The following is a 24,710-nucleotide window of genomic DNA, read 5'->3' as shown; positions in this document are numbered from 1 at the left end:
AATTTCCTCAAAAATTTGTTGAAAGGTCCTCGTGTTTGGATACTGAAATACATTTTTTTTTACGATTAGACTATAACACTGATGATGTCATCCTTACCGATGGCCTCCGAAGCCTTGACAAACGGCGTGTTGCGTGACGGCTCGCTGAGCCCAGCAGCATTCTCGGCTTTGACTCTGAATGTGTACATCTTGCCCTCCTTCAGCCCTTTGACGGTGTAAGACAGGACGGGCACCAGGAAGTCGTTGCACCTCTCCCACTTGTCCTCACCCTTCATCTGCTTCTCCAGGATGTAGCCCATGATCTTGGAGCCGCCATCGTACATGGGAGGCTTCCAGGTCAGAGTGACAGTGCTGGATGTGGGGTTGTGTGTCTCCACGTCCACCGGCGGGTCAGGGACGTCTGGAACCAGAGACGGATTTCAGTTACTTTTCTCATAACTTCCAAATGTGAAAGTTTGTTGATACAAACTCTAAGTTCATGAATCATATCCAACAGGAAATGTTTTTTTCTCACGTTTCTGGTCCTCTGCGATAACCGGGTTGCGGAGCTCAATGAACTCTCCTCCTCCGACCTTGTTGACAGCCTGGACTCTGAAGTAGAACTCTCCGTTGGGGATGAGGTCTTTGACGTTCCAGCTCACCTTGTTCTCTCCGGACATAATGTTGACATACGTCCTCCTGCCAGCCTCACGACGCTGCACAAACAAAACAAACATCAGTTTAAATCTTTCAGGACCTGACATTTGATTTAAAACCATCATCGCAGCTTAGAAACAAAAACATGCTGCTGACTCTGACCTGCAGGACGTAGTGTATGATCGGGGTGCCGCCGTCGTAGTCTGGAGGATCCCAGGTCACTTTGCAGGAGCTCTTTGTGATCTCAGATGCCAAAATCTCCTTACATGGACCAGGAAGACCTGAAGACAGAGACAGAGGGACGTGTTAATCAGTACTCCAGGACGTCTCTGTGATTATCTAAAAACTGGATGAATGATGGAGTACCGATGACTTTGACGTTGATGGTGCCGCTGGCGGCTCCCAGATTGTTCTCCAGGGTGACTTTGTACTGTCCTGCGTCAGCATGAAGGCTGCTGTCGATCTCCAGGTGACAGGAAGTGTAGTCCTTCCTGTTGGACACAAACAATCCCATCAGCCACTGCTGCTCACACAGACCAAGAACATGAGATCACCCTGAACCAGATCCAGGGGGGCAGTCGAAATGATCAATTAGCTGATTGTTTTCTACGCAAAAAATCCAAATATAATCTGGTTTCAGCTTCCTCGATGTAACGATTTAATGTTTCTTCTTTGTTTTATATCATGATAACTGAATATCTATGAGTTTTGGACTTCAGGTCAGACCAAACAAGACATTTAAAGATGCCACCTCCAACTCTCATAAGCTGACTTGTCTTTTAATTAAGAACATCTGCAAATCAATCGATAATTAAAGGAGTTTTTGTGTGTGATCAGCAAAGATTCAGAACAGATAAACAAGCTGTCTATCCAAGTCACAATCTCAACAGTCTTTGTTCTTCAAAGTCGTTTTTGGACATTTAAAAGCTTAAACAGATGAGCCGTGGCACTGACCTGAAACCAACGCGATCATCGGCCTTCAGCTCCTTGCCGTCTTTGTGCCAGGTGATCCTGGGTGACGGGACGGCTCTGAAGGGAACTGGGATGTGCAGCTTCTCTGTTTCCACAACAACCAGGTCCAGAGTCTGGAACTCCAGCGTCGGGTTGCCTGGAAACATACTCGTATTAGTTGATTTACATAACCCTGCACAAGAACTCTCCACAGACAGTTAAAAACTAGCAGATGCTCTTACACTCAGACTCTCTGGCGAAGACGTTCTCGGAGATGTCGGAGGGCTCGCCAACTCCGACAGAGTTAATGGCCCTCACTCTCAGGATGTACTCCTTCTCGGGGACCACGCCTTCCTCCACGCGGTACTTCAGCTCCTTCACTGGACGGGAGTTAACCCTCATCCACTTCTCCGTCCCGGCCTCACACATCTCGATGTGGTAGCCAGTGATGGGGCAGCCGCCATCTCTCTGAGGAGGTTTCCAGGCAATGGACAGGAAGTCCCTGCTGGCTCCTGTGACATGCAGCTCGATAGGTGGTGATGGGGCTCCTGGAGGAGACAGGACAAACACATTTAGACTCTTTTCCTATGATGCTTTTAATGAGCTGTTGATCATTACTGGACCAACCTGTTGGATCCTCGATAGCAAGGAGCTCTGTGGGTTCGCTTGGATGGCCGACGCCAGCCTCGTTCTCAGCGCAGACCTGGAACTGAACCTCAGTTCCCTCAATGACATCCGTCACTCTGTACTTACAGTCTGGACCAGAAGTCTTCCCGCATTTCACCCAGCGGGTTCCAAGCCTCTCCTTCTTCTCAATGGAATACCTGGAGGGCGGAGTCAGCAAAAGATAAACACACCTTCACACTGGAATGCCACCGCTGCAGCGTGCACCATTTACTCTCTGATGTTCTGACATGTGCAATAATGTTATAAATGAAACTAGCATAAAGTGTCCAACAAATACCAGGACATGAGCTCCTGATGAGTTTTATGTTCTTTATCTTTGGAAGCTCTCTGATATTTGGTTCAAATACTGTTAGCAGCACTATTACCCGGTTTTGGGGGAAGGTAACGCACCCTTCACAGGACGCGAGTGGTTACGTCAGTTGGAGGCCTCCACGTGGGGAAGACAGACAGGACCCTCGACCAATCATTGCATTCCGTCCGAATGCAATGATTGGTCGGAATTTTCATAGAACCATATGAGAATGGTATAATTATGAGTTTTTATCTCTGGTGGAATTCACTTACCATCGGCTTATTAATAGCATTTTAATCCAAACAAAGAAAAGCCTAACATTTCCAGAAAGGTAAGTGTTGCTTTAGTGTTGAAAATGTCTTGCCGATAAAGATTTAGATGAAACTACAATTTATGTTGAAGAAAGTTCCTCTAGACCTTCTTGACATATTGTGTTCATGAGAACAAGACAGACACAAGGTCACAGTGACCTTGAACTATGAACACCAATCCTATCAGCTCATTGTTGAGTCAAAATGGATATTTGTGCTAAATTTTAAGGAATTCCCTAAAGGCATTTTTGAGATATCACGTTCAAGAGAATGGGACAAACGAGAGGTCACAGTGACCTTGATCTTTGTCCTTTGACCACTAAAATTTAGTCACTTCATCCTTGAGTCCAAGGGGACGTTTGTGCCAAATTTAAAGAAATTCCCTCAAGGTGTTTTTGAGATATCGCATTCACAAGAATGAGACAATTAATGTATTGCCTCTGGCTATCACCTGTGCAGAGGCAAAAATGTAAGAAACACCTACTTGAGGATGGGTCTGCCACCATCATTTTTAGGCTCCTCCCACATCAGGTCCACGTATCTCTTGGTCACAGCATTGACAGTGAGGGCATACGGCGCCCCAGGAGTAGCTGCAACAAAAACAAATTTTATTATATCCACCCTCCTGATTAAAATAATTCATCACCACATGACTCAAACTGCTCTCTGACTTACTGAAGGTGTCTTTAGCCAACACAGAGTCCTCCAGCTCGCAGAACGGTCCCACACCAACAGCGTTCTCAGCGGCAATACGGAACACGTAGAGAGAACCTTCATTGAGTGGCGTCACGGTGTACTTCAGCTCCTTGACTGTGGTGTCAACGGCCTGCCAGCCTTTACGCTTGGCGTCACGCTTCTCCACTATGTAGTTGGTGATGCGCGAGCCTCCGTCGCGTTCTGGCGCAGCCCACTTCAAGTCAGCGCTGTTTCTGCAGATGCTGACGACATCCAGCCAGCGAGGAGCCGATGGAGGGTCTGAGGAGATGGAGACAAAGACGTTTTGATGTCAGCTCTCAGAGATTTACTGTCATGTGATGAATTCGTAAGTTAGTCGATATTCTGGACAATGAGTTTAAATATTGTTAGTTTAACATGTTTGTTTCATTTTGATTCATTTGTTCTTACTGAGTCTCTCTTTGCAGAGCACAGGGTCGCTGGGCTCGCTGGGTTCGCTTTCTCCAGCTGCGTTAACGGCTCGCACCCTGAACGTGTACTCCTGCTTCTCCATCAGGCCCTTCAGGAAGTATTCCAGGGTGGTGATGTTCTCTGCCGTGCGGATCCAGTCTGTGGTACCGCTCTTCAGCATCTCAATAATGTAGCCTTCGATCTTTGCTCCGCCGTCGTGCTCTGGTTTGGTCCACATGACGAAGCAGGAAGTCTTAGCTACGTCCTTCACCGTGGGTTTACCAGGAGGCCATGGAGGATCTGGAACAGTGAGAACATGATGTTTTTAATGCTCTGAAATGATTTTAGATGCTCATAAACGACTAAGGTGACAATATTTTTTGTACCAAATGGATCTTTGACAAGGATCGGGTCTGTCTCCTTGCTGGGTTTTCCAGTTCCAGCCAGATTCTGAGCCAGAACTCTGAACTTGTACTTCTTCCTAGTGGGAAGACCTTTGACTCTGCAGAGGAAAAGGCATCACATCAACAGACTGAAAACTAAAGACTCAAAGTGTAAAACTCCTTTCAGACAGCAGAGCAGGCAGACTCACCTATAGTTTGTGTCTTTGATGGGCACCTTGTTGCATCTCATCCACCTGTCATGTTCGGGTTCATATCTCTCCACCCAGTATCCGGTGATGGGGCTGCCTCCATCCTCATCAGGCTCGTACCAGTTCAGGGTCAGGGAGTCCTTGGCAATGTCTGAAGCCTCCAGCTTGTAAGGAGCTCCAGGAGTGTCTGAGGAGAAGACAGGAGGGATGAGATTAGTCCCAGCTGACCTGGAGGCGGACTGATGCAAAATATTGTACCTTACCACGAAGGGATTGATCTACCTGAACCTGATCTGACTGAACCATTACAGGAAAAGCCTAGCAAACAACTATCAGACCAAAGCCTGGTAAAAACAGACATCCTCTGATCAGGTGACCTACCGAAGGGGTATCTGGCAATGATGGATGGGTGCTCAGCCGCTGGGCCAACACCAAACTGGTTCTCTGCGAAGACTCTGAAGATGTACTCCTTGAACTTGACCAGGCCCACAGCTCTGTAGGTAGTCAGTTTCACGGTTGAGGACAGCCGGTGCCAGATCTCGCTATCTGTGGCTCGGCGCTCGACAATGTAATTGGTAATTCTGGAGCCGCCGTCATCACGTGGAGGGTTCCAGGCCATAAAGCAGGATTCATTAGTGATTTCAGAGATATCGAAGGCAGCTGGAGGACCGGGCTTATCTGTGGGAGGGAATTTTAGTTTTATTAACCAGAAACTAACAAAGTCATTATGGAAACCTTCATTCTCTGTTGTCAGGTGACCTTACCGAGGATGTTGACCTCAACAGTGGCAGTGGCACGGCCGCTGCTGTTGGTGGCCTCGATGATGTAGGTGGAGCTGTCATCTCTCTTGGTCTTGGCGATGGTAACGGTGGAGTGTCCCGGCTTGGTGTCGATGGAAACCCTGTCGTCTGGTTGGAGGACCAGGTCAGCTTTCGTCCATTTCACGCGGGGTTCAGGCTTACCCTTCACCTCTGCAGGGAGCTCAATCTTGCTGCCGCCCTTGGCAGTCAAACCAGCCAGCAGCTTGACGTCCAGCTGGATCTCTGGAGGTTCTGCATGGACGATAAGGGTGAGGGGTCAGTCAGAAGTTTGAGGAAATTTCAACTTTTAACTTTATCTGCTGTGCTACGGGACTGATTTTGTTAATTACTACAAAACATGACTATCAACAGATCAACAGTTACCCCTTTTCCACCAAATTAGCTTTGGTTCTTGAACCAGTTCCGTTCAGGTTTATTGGAACCTTGGTGCTATCTAATGAACCAGCCTAAGTTTCAATTGATTTTGAGCAAAACCATTGTAAACAGTGTCATCAGTGGAGGACAATTCACAATGGAAGTAAACAGTAGTAGAAAGATGGCAGATCAAGTTGATAACCTGAGTACTGAAGTCATCACGAATTGAACTTAAGGTCAAGGCAAACCTGCTACTTTTGGTTCCAGCTGGGGAACCAACTTTCTGGGTTGAAATGCTTTTGAATGGTTCAAAACTAGTTGCGTGAATGAAACTAGTTCCATGTTGGTGGAAAAGAGGTAAGAGTGTGGTGTAGAGCTCCCCCAAGTGTTCACTGGTGGTAATCAAATATGAGGTTTGTTTATTTGCACACGTTAAAATCAAGCAAATGACAAACAAATTAGGGCTTTAACTGACGTTCTCTTCATTATGTTCTTGACTATCTAAAGGAGTAAATCAGTAGGTACATTTGAAGTCTCAATTTTGTGTTTTTCTGGAGCTCTTCCACTTCATGAATATGTTGAATGAGCTCAAGTATATCTGTATATCTATCTAAATTTGTTTAGTCCTTGATTCAAGCACAATGAAACACTGTTTCCAGGTCTCTAACAGGAAGACATTGTGGGTACCTTTGGGATCAACTGCCTGGATCTCATCGGTGGCCTTGCAGGGTCGGCTGGCTCCCAGCTTGTTCAGGGCTCGGACTCTGTAGGCGTACCACTGGCCCTCAATCAGACCTGTTACCTGGCACTTCAGCTCCTGCACCATGTCCCCGCAGGGCTCCCACTTATCTGTTCCTCTCATGCAGCGCTCCACATTGTAGCCTCGGATGCCGCTGCCGCCATCGTATTTTGGCGGCTCCCAGGTGAGGAAGATGCCACTGGCGGACTTGTCTCTCCACCTCAGGTTCTCTGGAGGGTCAGGGATGGCTGAAGAGAAATGAGACAGAGAGGTTAGAAAGTTCCTTTGAACGCAGTTTAAAAGTTAAACTAACTTGATGTTTGTGGTAAAAATGAGCCATGGAAACCATCGACTTAACGTAACGACATAATGGCCAGAATCACAACATTACCAGGAACTGCTTATTTTAATCTCAGGTCGGACTCACTGGCAGGAGACGAGACATTGACGGGATCGTCGATGTACGCCGGCTCTCCTGGTCCACACTTGTTGCAGGCAGTGACTCTGAACAGATACTCCTTTCCTTCAATCACGTCAGTGACTGTGAACTCCGTATCCTGGATACCTTGGGCCACCTGAGAGGAAGAACACAGCGGCAGTGTGAAATCATCATCAGGCGTCTGGTCAAAGACTTCCACGTGTTTTCATCTAAAGACACCCACCTTGACCCAGGTCTTGCGGGCCACATCCCGTTTCTCCACCTGGTAGCCGGTCAGAGGACTTCCTCCATCGTGCTCCGGAGCCTCCCAGCTCAGGTGGACATGTTGCCTGGTCACCTCCAGGACTTTGAAGTCCTTTGGAGCGCTGGGCGCCGCTGGAGGACACAAACAGATACACAGTGATACCAACCACACAAACAACAAACCTTCCAATCAACTGAAAACAGTTTCTGACGGTGTACCGATGACGTTGACATCGATGTCTCCAGTGACAGACGTGACGTCATTCTCCAGCTGCAGAGTGTAAGTGCCTCTGTCGGGGCGGACGCTTGGTGTGATGATCAGCTCTGTGAATGTGGCCTTGGTCGTCATGGTGACACGCTCGTCATCGGTGCTCAGCTGCTTGTCTCCTAAGGTCCACTTGGCGACAGGGATCGGGTATCCGGTGATGGGGACTCTGATGGTGAGAGGCTGAGGGACAATCACCTCCAGGCCATCTTTAAAAGCACTCAGGTCAAAGGTTGGACCGACTGGAGAGGAAACAGAGAGGCATGGTGGGAAATTAAACGTTAAATGTGCTTTAACTACATTTCTGTGGGGATTGATTAGTTTAATAGTTCAACATTACAAAGTGATTGAAGACACTCTGTCTGTCTCACCATGTGGGTCGTCAGCCAGCAGAGGGCCGACAATGTTTGACGGCTCTGAGACTCCAGCGGCGTTTTCAGCAAACACTCTGTAGTTGTACTTGTTTCCATATTTCAGGCCAGACACCTGAAGACAAAATTTAAAGGTACAGTGTTAAAATAAAATGAAGTAAAACTTGAACCAGGACACAGTTTTACTGTGAAGGAGCCACTGTAGGGCTTTTATTGAGGAGGGGCCACTTTGAGACTTTTACTTTGATACAACTACTAGATGACTTTTAATGTGAAGGAGCTGCTAGAAGACTTTCAATGTGAAGGAGTACCTCGAGGACTTTTAATTGTGAAGCAGCTACTAGGATACTTTTAATGTGAAGGAGCAGCTGAAGGGCTTATACTGCGAAGCAGCCACTAGGAGAGTTTTAATGTGAAGAAGCCACTAGAAGACTTTTAAGGAACAGCTGGTTGACTTAGCTGGAGGACTTTTACTGTAAAGCAGCCACTAGAAAACTTTTAATGTGAAGGAGCAGCTGAAGAGCTTATACTGTGAAGCAACTGGAATAAGACTTTTAATGTGAAGGAGCAACTGGAGGGTTTTTAACTGTGAAGCAGCTGCTAGAGGACTTTTAATGTGAAGCAGCCGCTGGAAGACATTTACTTTGAAGGAGCTACTAGAAGGCTTTTAATTTGAAGTAGCAGCTAGGAAACTTTAAATGTGAAGGAAATGCTGAATACTTTTAATGTGAAGGAGCAGCTGGAGGGCGTGCCTCGCAGGAAGTAGGGAGCTTTACCTGTGAAGACATTTACTGTGGGGACTTTGACAAAGAGACATCTAGAGGATGGTACTCTGTAGCAGGTGGATGGTTTTATACTGGTTGAACAACATACATTAAAGTGTCTCATGTAGCCTCAAATGCTAACAGAACCCCCCTGTGAAAGTTTCGCACTTGTTTTGTGAGATGAGGTCACTATCTGACAAACTGGAAGCGATGATTTATCTGAATCTGTACCTTGTAGAAGAGGTCTGGGCAGAGGCGGGCGTTACAGCGGAGCCACTTGTCGTTGCCTTCCTCGTTACGTTCAATTATGTATCCGGTGATCATGCTGCCTCCATTCCTCAGAGGAGTCTCCCAAGTGAGATTCACCGAAGTCTTGTTCTGGTCCCCCCAGACCAGATTCAGAGGGGGACTGGGAGGCTCTGCAAAACACGGACACAAAAAATTAACTAAAATAACAGAAAGAATGAATTTACTTAATTGTATTTCAGCTGTTTAGAAGGATTAGGATAACCATTTAAAGTAAGTTCTTGTTAAAGTTTCTTACTGAAAGAAAAAGAGCGATGAATCCTAGCTTACCAATGGGATCCATGATCTTGACGGGCCGCGAGGCAGCGCTTGGCTTGCCGTCGCCAGCTTTGTTCTGAGCTCTGACTCTGAAGATGTACTCCTTGTTCTCGATGACGTCATTGATGACGGCACTGAGCTCGTCAGCTTTGGTCACCTGGACAGGCATCCACTTCACAGACGTCCTGTCTCGCAGCTCGATGACATAAGAGGTGATGGGAGAGCCTCCGTCCGACTCAGGAGGTTCCCAGGCAACGGTGCAGCCAAACTTGCTGACGTTTCCAACGATCACATTCAGAGGAGCCTCAGGAACATCTAAAAATAACAATACACAAAACAAGTCAGTAAACTGAGAGCCACGCTCTGGTGTTCTGGGAATTATTTCACCAAGTTTAGTCGTATATCTTGTGTTGGTTAATGTTTTTATCCCATCAGCTGTTCAAATCATATTTGGTGTACCTCAGGGATCAATTCTTGGACCATTTCTGTTCTCTTAACCTCTGTTTTCTCCTATTTTACCACTTGGACAGAAGAATTAACTAACTATGAAGACAGATTTGAAATTAATGTAATTTGATTTTCCAGCTCAGTCTACATTGGGTATAACGGGTAATGTACCGATGTTAACCCAGAAATTTATCTTCAAATATCAATATAAATAAAAGTAATTCTTACCAAACTTGTTCTTGGCCTGTACGGGTTTGTCGGTCTCAACGTTGGGTCCGCTGCCGACCCGGTTTCTGGCACACACTCTAAACAGGTACATGGAGTCTTTCTGGAGGCCGGTCACTGTGTACTCTGGACTGTCAGCCTGGTCAGTGGCCAGCGTCCAGGTCTTACGCTTCACATCACGTCTCTCCACCACGTAGCCAATGACCTTGGCGCCGCCATCATTTTCAGGCTCCTCCCACGCCAGGCTGACCTCACCATCGGCTGTGTCGATCACCTGCAGGTTCCTCACGGGTCCAGGGACATCTAGAAAAATTGAGGACAAAGTCACATTTATTGTCAGAAAAGTGAGGAACAAAGTTTGTATAGAAAGTAAAGTTCAGTAAAGTCCACATGACAATGGATTTAGCTTGGAACTCACCAATGACCTCCAGGTTGATGAAGGCTTCTCCCTCTCCGTGTTTGTTCTTGATGATGACCTTGTAGCGGCCCTCATCAGCCTTCATGGGGTCCTTCAGGCGGTACTCTGTGCGGTCGGCGGATGTGTAGATGTTGTCTTTGGGCAGACTCAGGTTGTTATACAGCCAGTCAGCCTCGGCCTGTGGGTAGGCGCTGTAGGGGACGGCCATGACGATGGGCTTCCTGGCGTCTGTGACGTAGGTCTGGTCTGTGGTCTTTATCTGAGGCACAGCTGGAGGAGGAAGAGGAGGAAGAGGGAGACGCTGTCACAGAGACAACAACACTGGAAACCAAAGTTTATCAGCTTCAGGTTCATCTTGACCTTTAATCTCTCTGTTTCTTTAAACAACTGATCTTCGGATTTTTAAGAGTCCTGTTTTGAGCTCTTACCTGCCAGCTCCAGCTTGGCCTTGGCGTCTTTGTCCTTGACGATGACTCTGTACTCTCCCTGATCTCGAGGTCTGATCTCACAGACCTGCAGTCTGTGGATTTTACCCTCGCTCATCATCTGGTATTTGTCTCCCTGGACAACCGTCATATTGTTCCTCAACCACTTCACTTCCTGTCTGTCTTTGTTGAGCTCCACCTCGAACACGACATCCGAGCCTGGAGGTTCGAACATGTCCTGTGGCGGTCTGACGATCTCCACCGGCGTCTCTGCAGGACAGATACCAGATATTCATGACAGATCAACCAGAGCAGGAACAGAACAGGAGGTTGTTGAAGTAAAAGCAGTGAGTGGAATCTGAAGAACCTCACCTTCAACAAAGAGCCTGGCTCTGGATTTCTTATCGTCCACACCACAGGCGTACTCACACTCATCGTCCGGTCTGCACTCCTTGATACGCAAGGTGCACAACTTTCCATCTTTTTCAAATGTATATCTGGGAAAACAAACAGCTTACTTGAGTCGATAATAAACCATAAGTTAAGATTTAATATGAGCTGCTAACGTTAGCATGTCTGGCTATGAAACTAAAATAATAAGAGTTTATAGATGACATACCTCGGTCCTTCTCTGATCTCACGTCCGTTTCTGTACCACTTGGCGTCGGCTTTCTCTTTGGTCAGCTTGCATGTGAACTCCGCGTCCTCGAACTCGGTGATGGTCTGGTCCTTCAGGTGCATGTCAAAGTCTGTAGGTGCCTCGCTGATGATCAGCTCTGCGGTGGACTTGTTGTCTGCGGCTACGGCAGTGTACTCGCCCTCATCCGCCAGCGTGCAGTCCTTGATGGTCAGCGTGTGCTTCTCTTTGTCTACTCTGTAGACAATGTGTTTGTTGAAAGTGATCTCCTGGCCGCCCTTCATCCACTTCAGAGTGGCGTTGGGCCTGTTGACCTTGCAGGAGAAGCTGACGGTCTTCTTCTCCTGAGTGTCGATGTCCTCCAATGGAACCACAATCCTCAGACTCTCCTCTGAACAACACAAAACACCAAAATACACATCGTCAGCTCGAACAGAAATTGAGCTCAGTGCTGCGGAACGACTTTCAACTCAAACAAAAAGAGACTAAAACACAGAGCTGCAGTCCAGCTCTGTTTATGAACTCTGTTAAACATGTCTGACCTTTGACGGTGAGGTCGCAGGAGCTCTTGGCGTGCTCTCCTCTGTGATTGGTCAGGTTGATGCTGTAGTTGGACTCGTCTCCCTTCTGGGCGTCTCTGATCCTAAGGGAGAAGACGTTGTCCCTCTGGACCATCATGTACTTGCTGGTCTCGAATATCGTCTCGTCCTTCTTGAGCCACTTGGCCTTCGCTCCCTCTGTGTTCACCTCACAGTTCAGGACCACTTCCTGTCCTTCTCTGGCCTCCGTGTCCTTCAGCGGCGTGATGATCTTCAGTTTCTCTGCAGGAAACAAAACAAACCGTCGGACACGCCGATGAGTAAGAAACCCTCTATATCACTGTTATTACTGCCGGAGAAATCAAACTGCATTTAATTTACTTAAAACTAAAGAACACGAAGCAATTAAAGTCATGTTGTCATTTTAATTTCTTAGGTGATTAAGTTGACATTTAGTTAAAAAAACATTTGAATAAAAATGACAAACATATGTAGGAATGTAAACTAAATGATTACTTCAAAATAAAGTGATTGAGAAAATTAATTTTCTTCCCTTAACTAAATTTTGTTTTGTCCTGTGGCGGTAAAAAAAAAAACTATGCAAAACTTAATATATAAAAAAAGTTGTTGAAAGTTGAAATCAATTAACCTTTAATTAAAAAAAGAAAAAGAAAACAAAACAAATTAAAGAGCTTTCTTGAGAATCTGATTTTTGTTGTTTTTGTTGAAGGTGATTTTTTGTTGTTGAAAACTTTAAATTAAAAATGAGTGAGCAAGAAAGAAAAACCTAAACTTAAGCTAGAACATGCACTAACTGATAAATAAAAAGAACTATTAGTAATTTGATTTCTCTTTAAATCCGACCATGTTCAGCTTTGGGGACGAACTCAAAGTTGAAGAATTTCAAAGTTAAACCTAAAAAAGGAATATAAAATCCAACAAAACAAAATAAAATGAATAAAAAATAATGATAAATGTGTTAACATACATTAATTTCTTTTACAACAGCCTCATAAATCTCAAATGTATGAAAACTTTTTTCTGCCACTAAGAATTTTGACTTTTTAATTCCAATTTTTAAGTTCCTCATATTTGACTTTTTATTATATTATGTTTAATAATATTTAAATTTCCTGACAGTGTATTTATTTATTTTTTGGACAGGAATGAATTTCCATATAATTCTCCTCACAACTCCTGATTCATGTTTATTATGGTAAAGCGAGCAGGACATTATAGGATTTAAAATTACATCAACAAAATATTTTGTAAAGTTGTGTTCACTTTATTTAAATTTAGGGTTTAAAACAGAGTTTCACTTCTTTTAATGTGAAAAAAATCTGTCTCTAATAATTAAACTGATCTAAAGTTTTTTTTCTTGATAATATCAAACTTTATTGATCCTGAGGGGAGTCGTTTCTCAGCAGCTGCAGTACATAATATTAAAGAGTGCAAATGAAACAAAGTATAAACCATAAACAATATTGGTAAGATACAAAAACTAAATGGACACAACACAGAAATATCACCAGTTAACAGTTAGATGCAGGTTAAGGTATTTTTATCACTCGACACAGACTGAGAGTGAGTGGGCGGGGCTTACCGAGCACAGTGAGGTCGGCGCTGGCTCTGGTGGTTCCGATCATCACCACGTATCCGCCCTCGTCTCTGAGCTCACTGTTCTTGATGACCAGCGTTCGCCTCTTGCCGTCGCTGACCATCTGGTATTTGTCTCCGGCCTCCAGCTCCCTGTCGTCCTTCAGCCATTTGACCTCATAGGTTTCCTTGGAGACAGAGCAAGTGAACTCTGCCTTCTCGCCCTCCACCACCTCCTGGCTCTGAGGCCTGGAGATGAACTCAGCAGCCAGTTCTGAAACACGGGAAGATCACGTACCGATCACATGACAGAAAAACAGAAAAGTAAAACCTGCTTTCACGCTACAGTTCGTTTTTGTTCGACATGTTACGTTTTTATAAATTTATTTGTGTTTGATGAAAAGCAGCGTCTGCAGCTGTTTATCTTTCTTCAAACAGCTATAAAATATTATTATGGGTGTGATTTTTATTAGATAAATTTATGATCAGAGGCTTCAGATCACATTCACAAATGCTCTGACATGTTTTTTCTTTACCGTTAATCTTGAGGTTTGCGGATGTCCTGATGCTAGGACTCAGCCTGCAGTTGTACTCTCCTGCGTCGGCCATCTTTAGGTCCTGGATGAGGAGGATCCTCCTCTTCCCGTCCGCGATCTGGTCGTGGCGGCCGCCCTCCGGCAGCTCCTCGTCTCCTTTGTACCAGATGACGTCAGCGCTGGGTTTGGACACCTCGCAGATCAGCTTCACGCTGTCCGTCTCTGTTCCCTCCACGTTGGAAAGGTTCTTGGTGAACCTTGCCTCCTCCTCTGCAAGGAGAGGAAGACAAACAGCAGATGTCATTGAAGTTTAAATTACTGAGAGCAAAGAGACTTTTCTGGCTTCTGTGAACTTCTGTTGTACATTGTTTTAAAATGTCTCAACATCTGGATGATGACTGCAATATGTAATAAATAAATCTTCATCTGTTTATTTATCAAGATGAATTTTAGATGAATTTAAAAATAATTAAAACATGTTAAATAACAATTCAATGACAAATCCCCACATAAAAGTAGTGGTGTAACAATCCATCGATCTGGACTGATGTATCGGTTAAAAGATCAATGATCCTATGTCACTGATGCAAAGTAAAAACGTCAATCCATATCGTCATCTTTAGGATATGCTTTTATTTTGAAAGTCTGTGTCACCGTCAAACAGCATCAGGCAGATGATGTTATTTACTTGGAAATAAATCAGTAGCGTGGAAATATTTTGGATTTCGGAAAATACGGGTCAACAGACAAAGTATGTGTCGTATGTAAACAATGCTGTTACAATGAAACATATGTACCTGTATAACGTACCTGGACGAGTATCTCCGTTAACTTCTCACAACAGAAACATTAATATTTACACCCCTCAATAAAAGAGCTGAATGAATGTGCTCAGGTCCAATTTGTTTTAACCTTTTAATTGGATATTTAACTGATGTATTTTATTTATTTTCTTATCACAAACTAAATCTGGAGATGCAATTTTTTAAGTGCAATGATTAAAGTCGCTATTTTAGTCATTTTATTACATTCAAATAATGATAACAAGATCAACATGTGTATGTTCTCATCAAAATTCATCATATTGATATTTTTTCATCACAACTTTTGGAAAAAGATGTCTTTTGTGTCTGAAAATGAGCTCATATACGATGTTCACTCCAAAATAATCCAGTTAAATGTAAATTAGCTGAACATTCGCAGCTGCAGATTTGTAGAACTGGATGATCCAAACAAGTTCGTACTTGTATAAGAAAACCAGGTTCTAAACTCAGTTCATATGTTTGTTTATTCTTACCGACGACAGTAAGCATGCCGGAGGATTTGGAGGTCTTTGCGTCACATTCATATTCAGCCTCGTCGTCAAACACCGACTTGTGGACGATGAGGATGTGTTTGCGGCCTTCAGCAATAATTTCATACTTCTTCCCCTTTCTGATTTCACTTCCATCTTTGAACCAGCGGACCTGCGAGACGAGATTTCAGAGACGTTAAAGAGTGAAGAATCTTTTTCAGACTTTATAATCTGGACAAACAGAGAAAAAGAAGCTGAGCTCACTTTGACGTTGTCTCTGGAAACTTCACACTCAAACCTGGCAGATTCCTTCTCTTTGACCTCGACATCATGGAGTGGCTTCGAGAACTCGACATGTGGAGCTGTGGACATACAGAAAACCTCTTTACCTTAAGTCTTCAGGATCTCTTACATGTTCCTTAATGAGAATTCATACTTCCTTAATCTCAACCTCCAACCTCCAAGAGATTTCTTAAATGTAATGAGGGGTTCTTTTACTCTAACTTCTCCTTAAACTTTATTAAGTCTTACAAATGACTCCTCTAATGAGGCAATGTTTTTTCAGGGTCCCTTAACTCCAAATACAAAAGGTTCCTCAACTGAAACAATTGAATCTTTACTCCCTTACCTCTGAGTAATTTAATTAGTACTTTAAAGGTCTTTTGTTTTTTATGGGTGTTCCTTAATTCAATTGAGGGGTTTCTGTTCTATTTTTAGGTTTCTGTTCTATTTTTAGAGGTTCCTTAACTCAAATTAAGGGGTTTTGAGGGGGTAGGAGTTCAACTTTTAACTCTGAAGGATTTTTAAAGTCTCACAAAAGGTTTCCTTTTTGTTAGGGATCCCTTAGCTGCTGAGTCCCTAAATTCAATAGCTCAACTGAGGGATTTCTAATCTGTTTTTAGGGGTTCCTTCACTCTAATTAAGAGGTTGAAAGAATTTTAACTCTAAAAAGGGATACTTTGACTTTCTTGAGGGATTCCAAAAGTCTTAAAAAGGTTTCCTTTTTGTTAGAGACCTTTCTACTTCCATGAGAAGTCCTACAGAAGGTTTGTTAGCTCAACTGAGGTATTTCTCATCTGTTTTTAGGGGTCCCTTCACTCTAATTAAGGGTTTTGAGGGGCTGGGAGATCAACTTTACCTCTAAAAAGGAATTATTTGACTTTCCTGAGAGATTCCTTAAGTCTTAAAAAGGGTTGCTCTTTCCTCTGCCATAAAAACCGTCTTAACTCCTACAGAAGGTTCCTTAGCTCAAAATAGCGATTCTTTAACCTTTTTGATGAGTTCTTTAACTCATATAAAGAGTTCCTTAAATTTTTTGAGGGATCTTTCACTTTGACATTGGATATCTTTACATTTTTGATGGGATCTTTAACACTTAGAAAGGTCCTTTAGCTTTTAAAGAGAATTCATGGACACTTAAGGAGATCCATTTAGGGTTAGGGTTCCTTAGCTCTAACAAGTAGTTCCTTAGCCTTTAGAATTCTTAACTTTTATAGAGGGCTATTGAGCGTTCATGGTGGTCCCTTAACTTTTGTAAGGGGTTCCTTAAACATTTTGAGAGATCTTTAACTCTGACAAGGGATTGTTTACATGTTTTGAAGGGTTCCTTAGGTCTTATAAAAGTTACTAATCACTTTCTCTTTTAGCTTTTAATGGGGGTCCCTTAACACTAATGGAAGATCTATTTACTCTTATAGAGGGCTCCTTACCTCTTAGCCCCTCTCTTTAACTTTAATAGAGGGCTCTTCAGCTTTTATGTGGGGGCCTTAACTTGTATGCAGTATACCTCAAATCTTAAGGGGTGTTCCTTGGCTGTTTGGAGAGCTCACTTATCTTTTTTGAGTGGTTTCTAAAATCTTACTGAGGGGGGGGGGGGGGGTGGTCCTTGAGTCTTTTAAAGAGTTTCTCGACTTTAAGAGGGTCCTTTCACTTTTATGGGATTCCCTTTCTGTAAAGGGAGGTTCTTAATCTCTTACAGAGGGTTCCTCAGCTCAAATAAAGGATTCCTTAACTTTTTTGAGGGGCTTCTTGAAGTCTTACAAAGGGTTCTTGGACCCTTAGAGGGTTCCTTTATCTTTTATAGAGGGTTCCTTAACACTAGATATCCATTTACTCTAATAGAGGGTCCCTTATCTCTCACAAGTGGTTCCTTATCTTTAAGGTTAGGTTTTATTAAGGCTTCCTTAATGCTTTTAGAAGATCCTCTTGCTTTTATTAAGGTCCCTCAGCTTTTACAGAGGGGACTCCTTAACTGAAGTTATTCTTTAACTTTTTTGTGTGTTATTAAGGGTTCCTAAACTCTTATTAAGAGTTTGTTAAGGTTACTGACTTCTTTGAGGTCTCCTTTAACAAGGGGTTCCTTCTGTTTTTTTAAGGGGGCCCCTTATCCCTGATGAGGACTTTCTATAGTCTTATAAAGGGTTTCTATGGTTCCTTAAATCTTATTAAGGGTCCCTTAACGCCTCATAACTTCTGTAAACTTGTGCTAGTTCTCAGCTGTACTCACGTTCAACGTTGAGGAAGCAGGAGGTTTTGAAGTCTTTGGCGTCACAAGTGTACGTTCTCGAGTCGTCCATAGTGCAGTCGTGGATGAGCAGCGCCCTCTTGCGGCTCTCGACGATCATCTCGTACTTTTTGGTCTTTCTGATCTCCTGTCCATCCCTGAACCATCGCACCTCTGCATTTTCTCTGGAAACTTCACACTCAAGTGTGGCGGTGGCTTCCTCCTCCACCGTCTGGTCCTCCAGAGGCTTAGTGAACTCCACCGGTGGCTCTGAACACGCACAGAAAAACACAACACATGTTTCCTTTGTTTACGTAAAACTCAATCAGAACTTCCTTTGGAAATCTGCCAGTCAGAGGTGTTGCACCTGAAGCCCTGCCCAGTAATGATGTCACAGTGTACTGACACACCCTTGAGTATATGTCTACATCACTGCGGCATGGTGAGTCAGCTGATCTTACCTCCGACGATCAGGTTGGCCTCTGTCTGGAAGTCTTTGGCGACGAGTTTAACTTGTCCGGCTTCATGTAGTTTGACGTCCCTCAGAGTCATACTGTGGACTTTAGCCTCCGCCTTCAACACCACCTGTCCAATACAAACACAGAGTTTAACCTGCCCTCAACGCTGTCTGTCAGGTTCAACAGAGTCACTATATTTCACCTGCCCTCAACACTGTCTGTCAGGTTCAAATAATTGAGAGGGTGTAACCATCCCTGAACATTGTTTGTCAGGTTAAACAGACTGTGACTGTGGACTTTAGCATCCACCTTCAACACCACCTGCCCAAAAGTGACACAGCGTTTCGCCTGCCCTCAACACTGTCTGTCAGGATTCAGCAGAGCCACATTTAACTTGCCCTGAACACTGTCTGTCAGGCTCAACACACTGCCTGTAAGCTCAGAACACTGTCTGTGGATTCAACAGAGCCACAGCCATTAACATGCCCTCAACACTGTCTGTCAGGTTCAACAGAGTAAAAGAGTAACCTGCCCTGAACACCATCAAATGGTTCAATAGAGTCAGGAAGTGTAAGTGTTTAATGTGCCCTGAGTACTGCCTGTAGGTCCAACGGAGCCCATAAGTCAGTGGGGCTTAACCTTCCCTGAACTCCCCCTGTCAGGTTCAACACTGTCAGTTAGTCAAGAGGTGTAATGTTCCCTAAAATATGCCTGTCAGGTTTACAAAGTCATACAGTGGAGTATTTGGATTTTTTCAGATTATGGGTTTTATCATCCATGAGCACTGACTGTAAGGTTAAAAGGACAGAGTCATTGACTGTCAGGGTTTACCCTGAACTCTGTCTGTCAGGTCCACAGTAAATACTAAGAGCGACACTGACAGTGTATTATCATCCCTGAACATTGTAAGGTTCAGGAGACACAGAATCAGAGATTGTATGCATGTATGTATGGATTTTTCCCAGAACAGCAACTGTCAGGTGAACAGCATACACTTAAATATACACATATAATGTGGGTTTTATCATCTTTAAACATTGTCTGTGAGAATCACAAGAAACAGAGTTGAACTGGAAGTCACAGGTCTGGGGGTCAGTCAGCTGAGGCCTGACAGTTGAAACATATCCAGGCAGCTGCTTTCCTTCCCCCGATTTAAACTGCACAACCTTTGACACCTGATGGCTGATTTTAACACACACCCACACACATAACAGAGACACATAACTCACCGATGAGGAATTAAACATATTTCCTGTTCACTGCTTCTTTTTAAAGAATAAAAAAATAAGCATGATTACACTTACCTTTATTTTTCAATTGTAAGAATTAAAAAACATTTCTGCTGCACATGTTTATCGTTATATGACCTTTTTATTGTTTTTCTGGGATAATTTTTTGGTTTAAGAGGAAAAAGAATGTGAAGTACTTTCAACTTTTTCAATATTTTAAAATGCTGATGAGTTAAAAGTCTGTTTCAGAAGATGTCTGTTAGAAGTCACAGACTGGTTCCTGATCTCCACTTTGGAATTAAGAATAGACCTTTAACACATTTAGGTGAACAGTCAAGTTAAAACGTTTGTTGTTTTGTCCATTCCTAACCAGCTACAGACGATTTAATGTTTTTACGCTGAGTGAAGAAATTAAGGAATTAAAAGCAATAAAGTCTCTTCGCTCTGCAGACAGAAATTATTTGATTTTAGCTGTTTTCGATTGAATATCCCTTTTTTTATTCAGTTTAAAGTTAATCTCAGATCAGCTGTGATGTTGCTTCCCGTCAGAGTTTCGTAACAGTTTGGTTGTTAGTGTGGGTGTCGGGGGATGGACAGGTTGAGCTGTTTTATTGTTTTGTGAGTCTCTTTGAGGTCTGTTAACTGCTTATTTTAATGTTGTAAATATCACCAAAAAATTAACACACAAAAATACACCAAAAGTTTTGTTAAGTTCTCCTCAGTGAAACTAAATATGTGGCTCAATAAACTTCTTTGTTTCGTAACACAGCTTTATATGTCACTTTAATGTTTCTAAACCTGAATGTTTATCAGTTTTGTTGTTTTAACTTTTAAACTCCAGTTTAAACTCTTTAAACTGACGGGCAAGGAGGTTCAATAAACTCAGCTCAGTCATTTTCACATTAATCTGCTTTGTTTTCCTGTTTTAGTTTTAGTTTAGTTGCTGATCTAGTTTTTCTGAGAGTAATAATGTATTTCACGCTGGTTACATTGAAATTTATCTTTGCTTTTGAACACTAATCTTCAAATTAAATCCGTCCCTGCTGATACAACCTTGACTTTACTTTGTTACGAAAGAAAACCAGCACATAAATCTTTTATGTAAACAGGAGACATTTACCGACTAAACAACTAAACAGCTCTGAGATCTCAGGAAGAGTTTCTGTCTGCAGTAGCATCACAATTAAAGACTTTAAAACAACAACTTAATTTACTCATTTTACATTTAAAGAAAACAGGCGAAGCTGTCGAACAGTTTTAGTTTGTGATTTGATGAAACTGTTGATGTGGTGTTTTGACCATGTGACATGCAGTAAATCACACTTGCACAACCCACAGAGAGATCACGTGTCTTTGCAAACCTCACACTTCTCATGTTACATCCGATAATCAAACTAATCCTGCGTTATGACAGGACATCGTTTCAAGGCCAGACTCATGGCCAGCTCTCTTTTCAGCTTTTTTTTTCAGCCTGAAAACAGCAGAAAAACATCTACAGCACGTTTCAAAACTGAAGCTGTTAAATAGCTCCTGTTGCCACCTGCCCTGCGTCTCAACCTCCTGCAGCTGTTAAAAATAACCCTGCAGAAACGCTTGCAGGGCAGAAAAGTCTCCCTGCCTGCGTTATCTCAAAACCAGGATCGAATGCTCAGCAGGAATCCTGAACCTTCACCAGCAGGCCCTTATATGAAGACAGGCCGAGGCTGCTGCAGACAACACTGAACATTGTGTACAAATAGAACGGGAAACAAAAGCCTGGCTCTGGACCTGAACCACCACAAGGCCTGAAGGACCTGCCTGAACTCCTGGAGGATCTGTGGTGGCTTCATTAACTGTCAGTGTGTGGTGTGTGTCAGGAAGGTTACAGGAAGTGGATGTGTTTGTTGTGAGGACTCAGGTGTGCTGGGACTTACTCTGTCGCTTGGTTCCAGCTTTGTACCCCCCAGGAACCACTCGACAGCGATGCCTTCATAGGACAGCTCGCACTCGAAGGTTGCGGTCTCCCCGGCAGTCACAGTGACATCCTTCAGGGGCCGCTCCAGGCCGATCACTCGGGCTTTGGATTGGGGAGAAGACATGATTAGTCCCCCCCCTGAAACAAGTCAATAGATCCAAAAAGTCCCCGCAGAGAAACGGCTGATCCTCAGTGGCTTATCCTCATGGTGGTGTTGAGCTGAAGACAGGCCGCTGGAAGCCCTCAGGACAACTGAACACCGCCACCGTGGGACTTGGCATTGGGGGGCCTAGCTCATTAGCATACGACCTGCCATCAGATGTATATGGCCGGCAGAAACCAGTGAGGGACGGGGTCGCGTCCTCCCCCCTGCCAATCACTGCAAACCTACTCTAGATAAGGCATGTGGCTTCTAAAATAACCGGAGGTCCTGATTGGCTGAGAGCCCACCTCTGCCAAACCCATCAGCAGAGGCCAATCTGCTCCTGTCAATCAGCAGCCTGCAATTTTCCTGGAAAAGGAGAATGTAGAGCTCCTCGCACGAGTTACCCAACTGTCGGGCCGCCGCGCGTGTCATAACGCTGTGGTGTAACTGGTGTTTTGGAAAACTGAGATCCAGGATGTCAGATTAACAAGCTGCATCAAATATTTACAACAGGCTTCTTCACATGCCTGAATTAAAGCCTCTTAACAGCTAGTTAAGGACTGACAGTGTCGGTGACAGCCAGCTGTCAGTCTGAGGAGTTTACAGTCTTCATCACACTGAGAGGGACACGACATATCTGCTCAGGAACATATCAACAATCATAACGTTTCACACACTGCAGAAAAACCTCTATCTGAACCAGTGATTTCACCCTCTGAGAGTTCAGTGTTTAAAGTCGTCCACACTGCAGAGAGTCTGTGACAGCGTCGTGATTTACTCTGAGGTCTAAATTACAGTTAGTGACGCCTCAGCTGTGAAGCTTCACAGTCTCAACTCTCCACCTGTTACAGCATTACATGAGAAATTAAGAAAGTAACTGTTGATGTTTGAAGATCATTCTTTAAAACAAAATCTAAGTCTCTGTTCTCTACTGATTTTAGTTGCTTGTCCTAAAGCAAGAAACCTGTTAAAAAAAAAAAGTTTTAAATGTCCAGTGTGTCAGATTTAGGGGGATTTGGTGGCGTCTATCAGCAAGGATTACAGATTACAACCAGCTGAAACTTCTCCTGGTTAGAATTCCTTCAGTGTTTATTCTTAAGGAGCTGAATTATCCTCAGAGGTCTCCTCCTCTCCAAAACATACAGACCAGCTGATCTAAAGAAGAAGTTTAACATGTAGCAAACCTGTGTGTGTCTGATACTGCTCCTTGCAGAGGTGCTACTGACTACGAAAACACAAATATCCCTATCTAGAGCCAGTGTCTGGTTTGTCTATTCTGGGCTACTGTAGAAACATGGCAATCTCAGTGGACGAGGACCTGCTCCCTATGTAGATATAAACAGCTCATTCTAACATCGAGACTCAATCAGTTTAACTGAATGTTTACTATTGGACTGTCCTGACAGCCCGCGAGAGACGCAGTGCAATACAGCGTAATGTGGCACGCCATTTTGAATGAAACTTGGTTTCACATGGTTGAAATGAGGAGTTACCTAAAGCCCCGTTTCCACCAAGCAGCCCAGTACAGTTCAGTTTGGTGCGCTTTTTTCCTGTTTCCACTGTGAAAAGTTGTGGATGGTACCAATGGAACCGTTCTGTACCGTCCCCATGTTTGGTCCCCCCTCTGTTGGGGTACCTAGCACACAGATCTGGTACTAAAAGGTGGAGCTGTGAACACTGCAGTCTGATTGGTCAGTAGAGGACGGTCACTCTGCTCAGGGCTGAGTTGTGTCTGGTTTTGAGGCTCATGTAACCACTGTTCATACTATGGAGAGTTTTATTAGTAAACTGTAACTATAAAATGAAAGGATGTGTTGCTGCCTCTCACAGCAGCTGGAGTCTGACAAAAAATAACTTCATTCACTGGGCTGACTGCCGGCGACTTTTAAGGTGGAATGTTAACTTGTTACTCAATGCAAGAGTTGATGACGTGAATCCATCAGCACACCTTAAATTTCACTGTGACAACTTTAACTGTTCCATCAGTTTTTATTGTCTCTCTTGGATGATAGAAAGTTTTAGTAATGAGTGGATCTTCAGGCATTAAAAAATATATATTAAATTCGCCTGGGTTATATGAACTGCATATATTCTTATCCTCACTTGGAGAAAAAAAAGCGTCGCAGGGCGTCGTTCCTGTGGGCTACAGCAACACTAAACCCCTGAGCTTGCCTGAGAAGGACTAAAAGCACAAAGCTGCTATTTTTAAATATCCCATGGAGAGAGACTCTCACTGCAGCCTGTTCTATTTTGTTCTGAAAATGTCGGTGTGCAGCCTCGTTCTGTGGACGATAAACCAGGTGCAGACATCCATCTGTGTCAACAATGACAACATCCCCACCCACATTTAAGAGTACTGTTTGAGGTGGAAACACCAAACACACTGAGGGTATAGGTACCACGTCTGAAGGGTTACATTTGGTTCCAAAGGTACTGTACCGTAAGTGTTTGGTGGAAACGTGGCTTAAATGACACCTTCTCATTTCACTATAAAAACCTGAATAAGCTGGGGTCTGTTTGGAGGGAGATCTCCAGGGAGGTGAACATCTCTTAAAGTATTACTGTGTGGGACGCTCAGCAGATGCTGCCATCAAGCTAGCTCGTTTTACAAAGTGGAGACGGTGGTATGATGCAGACAGTGGCTTGCTGTTTGGACACAATGTAAGGTAACAAAAACACAATGATTTTTATTGTCAGGTAATTAAACATTAAAGAAAACATTATATTTCTGCTAATATATCCCCCAAAATCAGACACACTGGACTCTACCCTCTTCAATCAGCATTTGAGATTAAATCACCTCTTTCAAAGTGGGATAATGTCACCATAATTGAGTGGATTTTGTTATAGTTGCATAAAAAACAAGTCACTGAATAACGATGAAAGAATAAATGATGGAGGTTTTGTTGCAGTGTAGAACATATTCAGGTCGTGTTATATGACTTACTGATGACACCGGGCACAGCAGAATTTTTTCTCTGCAGGTAACATTGGTTAACAGTTTGTTTATGTTGCGTTGGTTGGAAGAGAAGAATTTCTTGTTGTACCAGATGACTCTCTGATTTGCTGTAAATTTCTAAACGAAGGGAATTTATATTTGTTTTATAAAATGATTAAATCTTTGTTGTCCCCATATTCACCAGAAGCTTT

At 43.6% G+C, this 24,710-nt stretch overlaps 1 protein-coding gene across 26 annotated transcripts in view; it reads right to left on the bottom strand.

Moving 5' to 3' along the window:
- ttn.2 (titin, tandem duplicate 2) overlaps positions 1-24,710 on the bottom strand; it is a 248,700-nt gene that overhangs the window by 87,344 nt on the left and 136,646 nt on the right. For all 26 annotated transcript variants that reach the window (XM_078174675.1, XM_078174686.1, XM_078174684.1 and 23 more), the window contains 34 exons: positions 21,375-21,517; positions 18,236-18,359; positions 17,778-18,044; positions 15,536-15,633; positions 15,275-15,443; positions 13,978-14,247; positions 13,449-13,715; positions 11,849-12,127; positions 11,289-11,697; positions 11,042-11,166; positions 10,673-10,939; positions 10,245-10,514; positions 9,830-10,129; positions 9,167-9,469; positions 8,822-9,009; positions 7,827-7,941; positions 7,410-7,697; positions 7,171-7,322; positions 6,936-7,083; positions 6,457-6,756; positions 5,359-5,646; positions 4,976-5,272; positions 4,595-4,781; positions 4,389-4,504; positions 4,003-4,302; positions 3,553-3,852; positions 3,362-3,467; positions 2,215-2,411; positions 1,830-2,135; positions 1,591-1,744; positions 1,003-1,127; positions 799-917; positions 515-695; positions 98-400 (listed from right to left, as the gene is read on the bottom strand). In XM_078174675.1, the coding sequence (XP_078030801.1) occupies positions 98-400; positions 515-695; positions 799-917; positions 1,003-1,127; positions 1,591-1,744; positions 1,830-2,135; positions 2,215-2,411; positions 3,362-3,467; positions 3,553-3,852; positions 4,003-4,302; positions 4,389-4,504; positions 4,595-4,781; positions 4,976-5,272; positions 5,359-5,646; positions 6,457-6,756; positions 6,936-7,083; positions 7,171-7,322; positions 7,410-7,697; positions 7,827-7,941; positions 8,822-9,009; positions 9,167-9,469; positions 9,830-10,129; positions 10,245-10,514; positions 10,673-10,939; positions 11,042-11,166; positions 11,289-11,697; positions 11,849-12,127; positions 13,449-13,715; positions 13,978-14,247; positions 15,275-15,443; positions 15,536-15,633; positions 17,778-18,044; positions 18,236-18,359; positions 21,375-21,517 (7,461 nt within the window). The remainder of the gene's footprint in view (positions 1-97; positions 401-514; positions 696-798; positions 918-1,002; positions 1,128-1,590; positions 1,745-1,829; positions 2,136-2,214; positions 2,412-3,361; positions 3,468-3,552; positions 3,853-4,002; positions 4,303-4,388; positions 4,505-4,594; positions 4,782-4,975; positions 5,273-5,358; positions 5,647-6,456; positions 6,757-6,935; positions 7,084-7,170; positions 7,323-7,409; positions 7,698-7,826; positions 7,942-8,821; positions 9,010-9,166; positions 9,470-9,829; positions 10,130-10,244; positions 10,515-10,672; positions 10,940-11,041; positions 11,167-11,288; positions 11,698-11,848; positions 12,128-13,448; positions 13,716-13,977; positions 14,248-15,274; positions 15,444-15,535; positions 15,634-17,777; positions 18,045-18,235; positions 18,360-21,374; positions 21,518-24,710) is intronic.

Source organism: Epinephelus lanceolatus, chromosome 14 (assembly GCF_041903045.1).
Source record: "Epinephelus lanceolatus isolate andai-2023 chromosome 14, ASM4190304v1, whole genome shotgun sequence".
Lineage (NCBI taxonomy): Eukaryota > Metazoa > Chordata > Actinopteri > Perciformes > Serranidae > Epinephelus > Epinephelus lanceolatus.
This window is presented reverse-complemented; position numbering and strand designations above follow the sequence as displayed.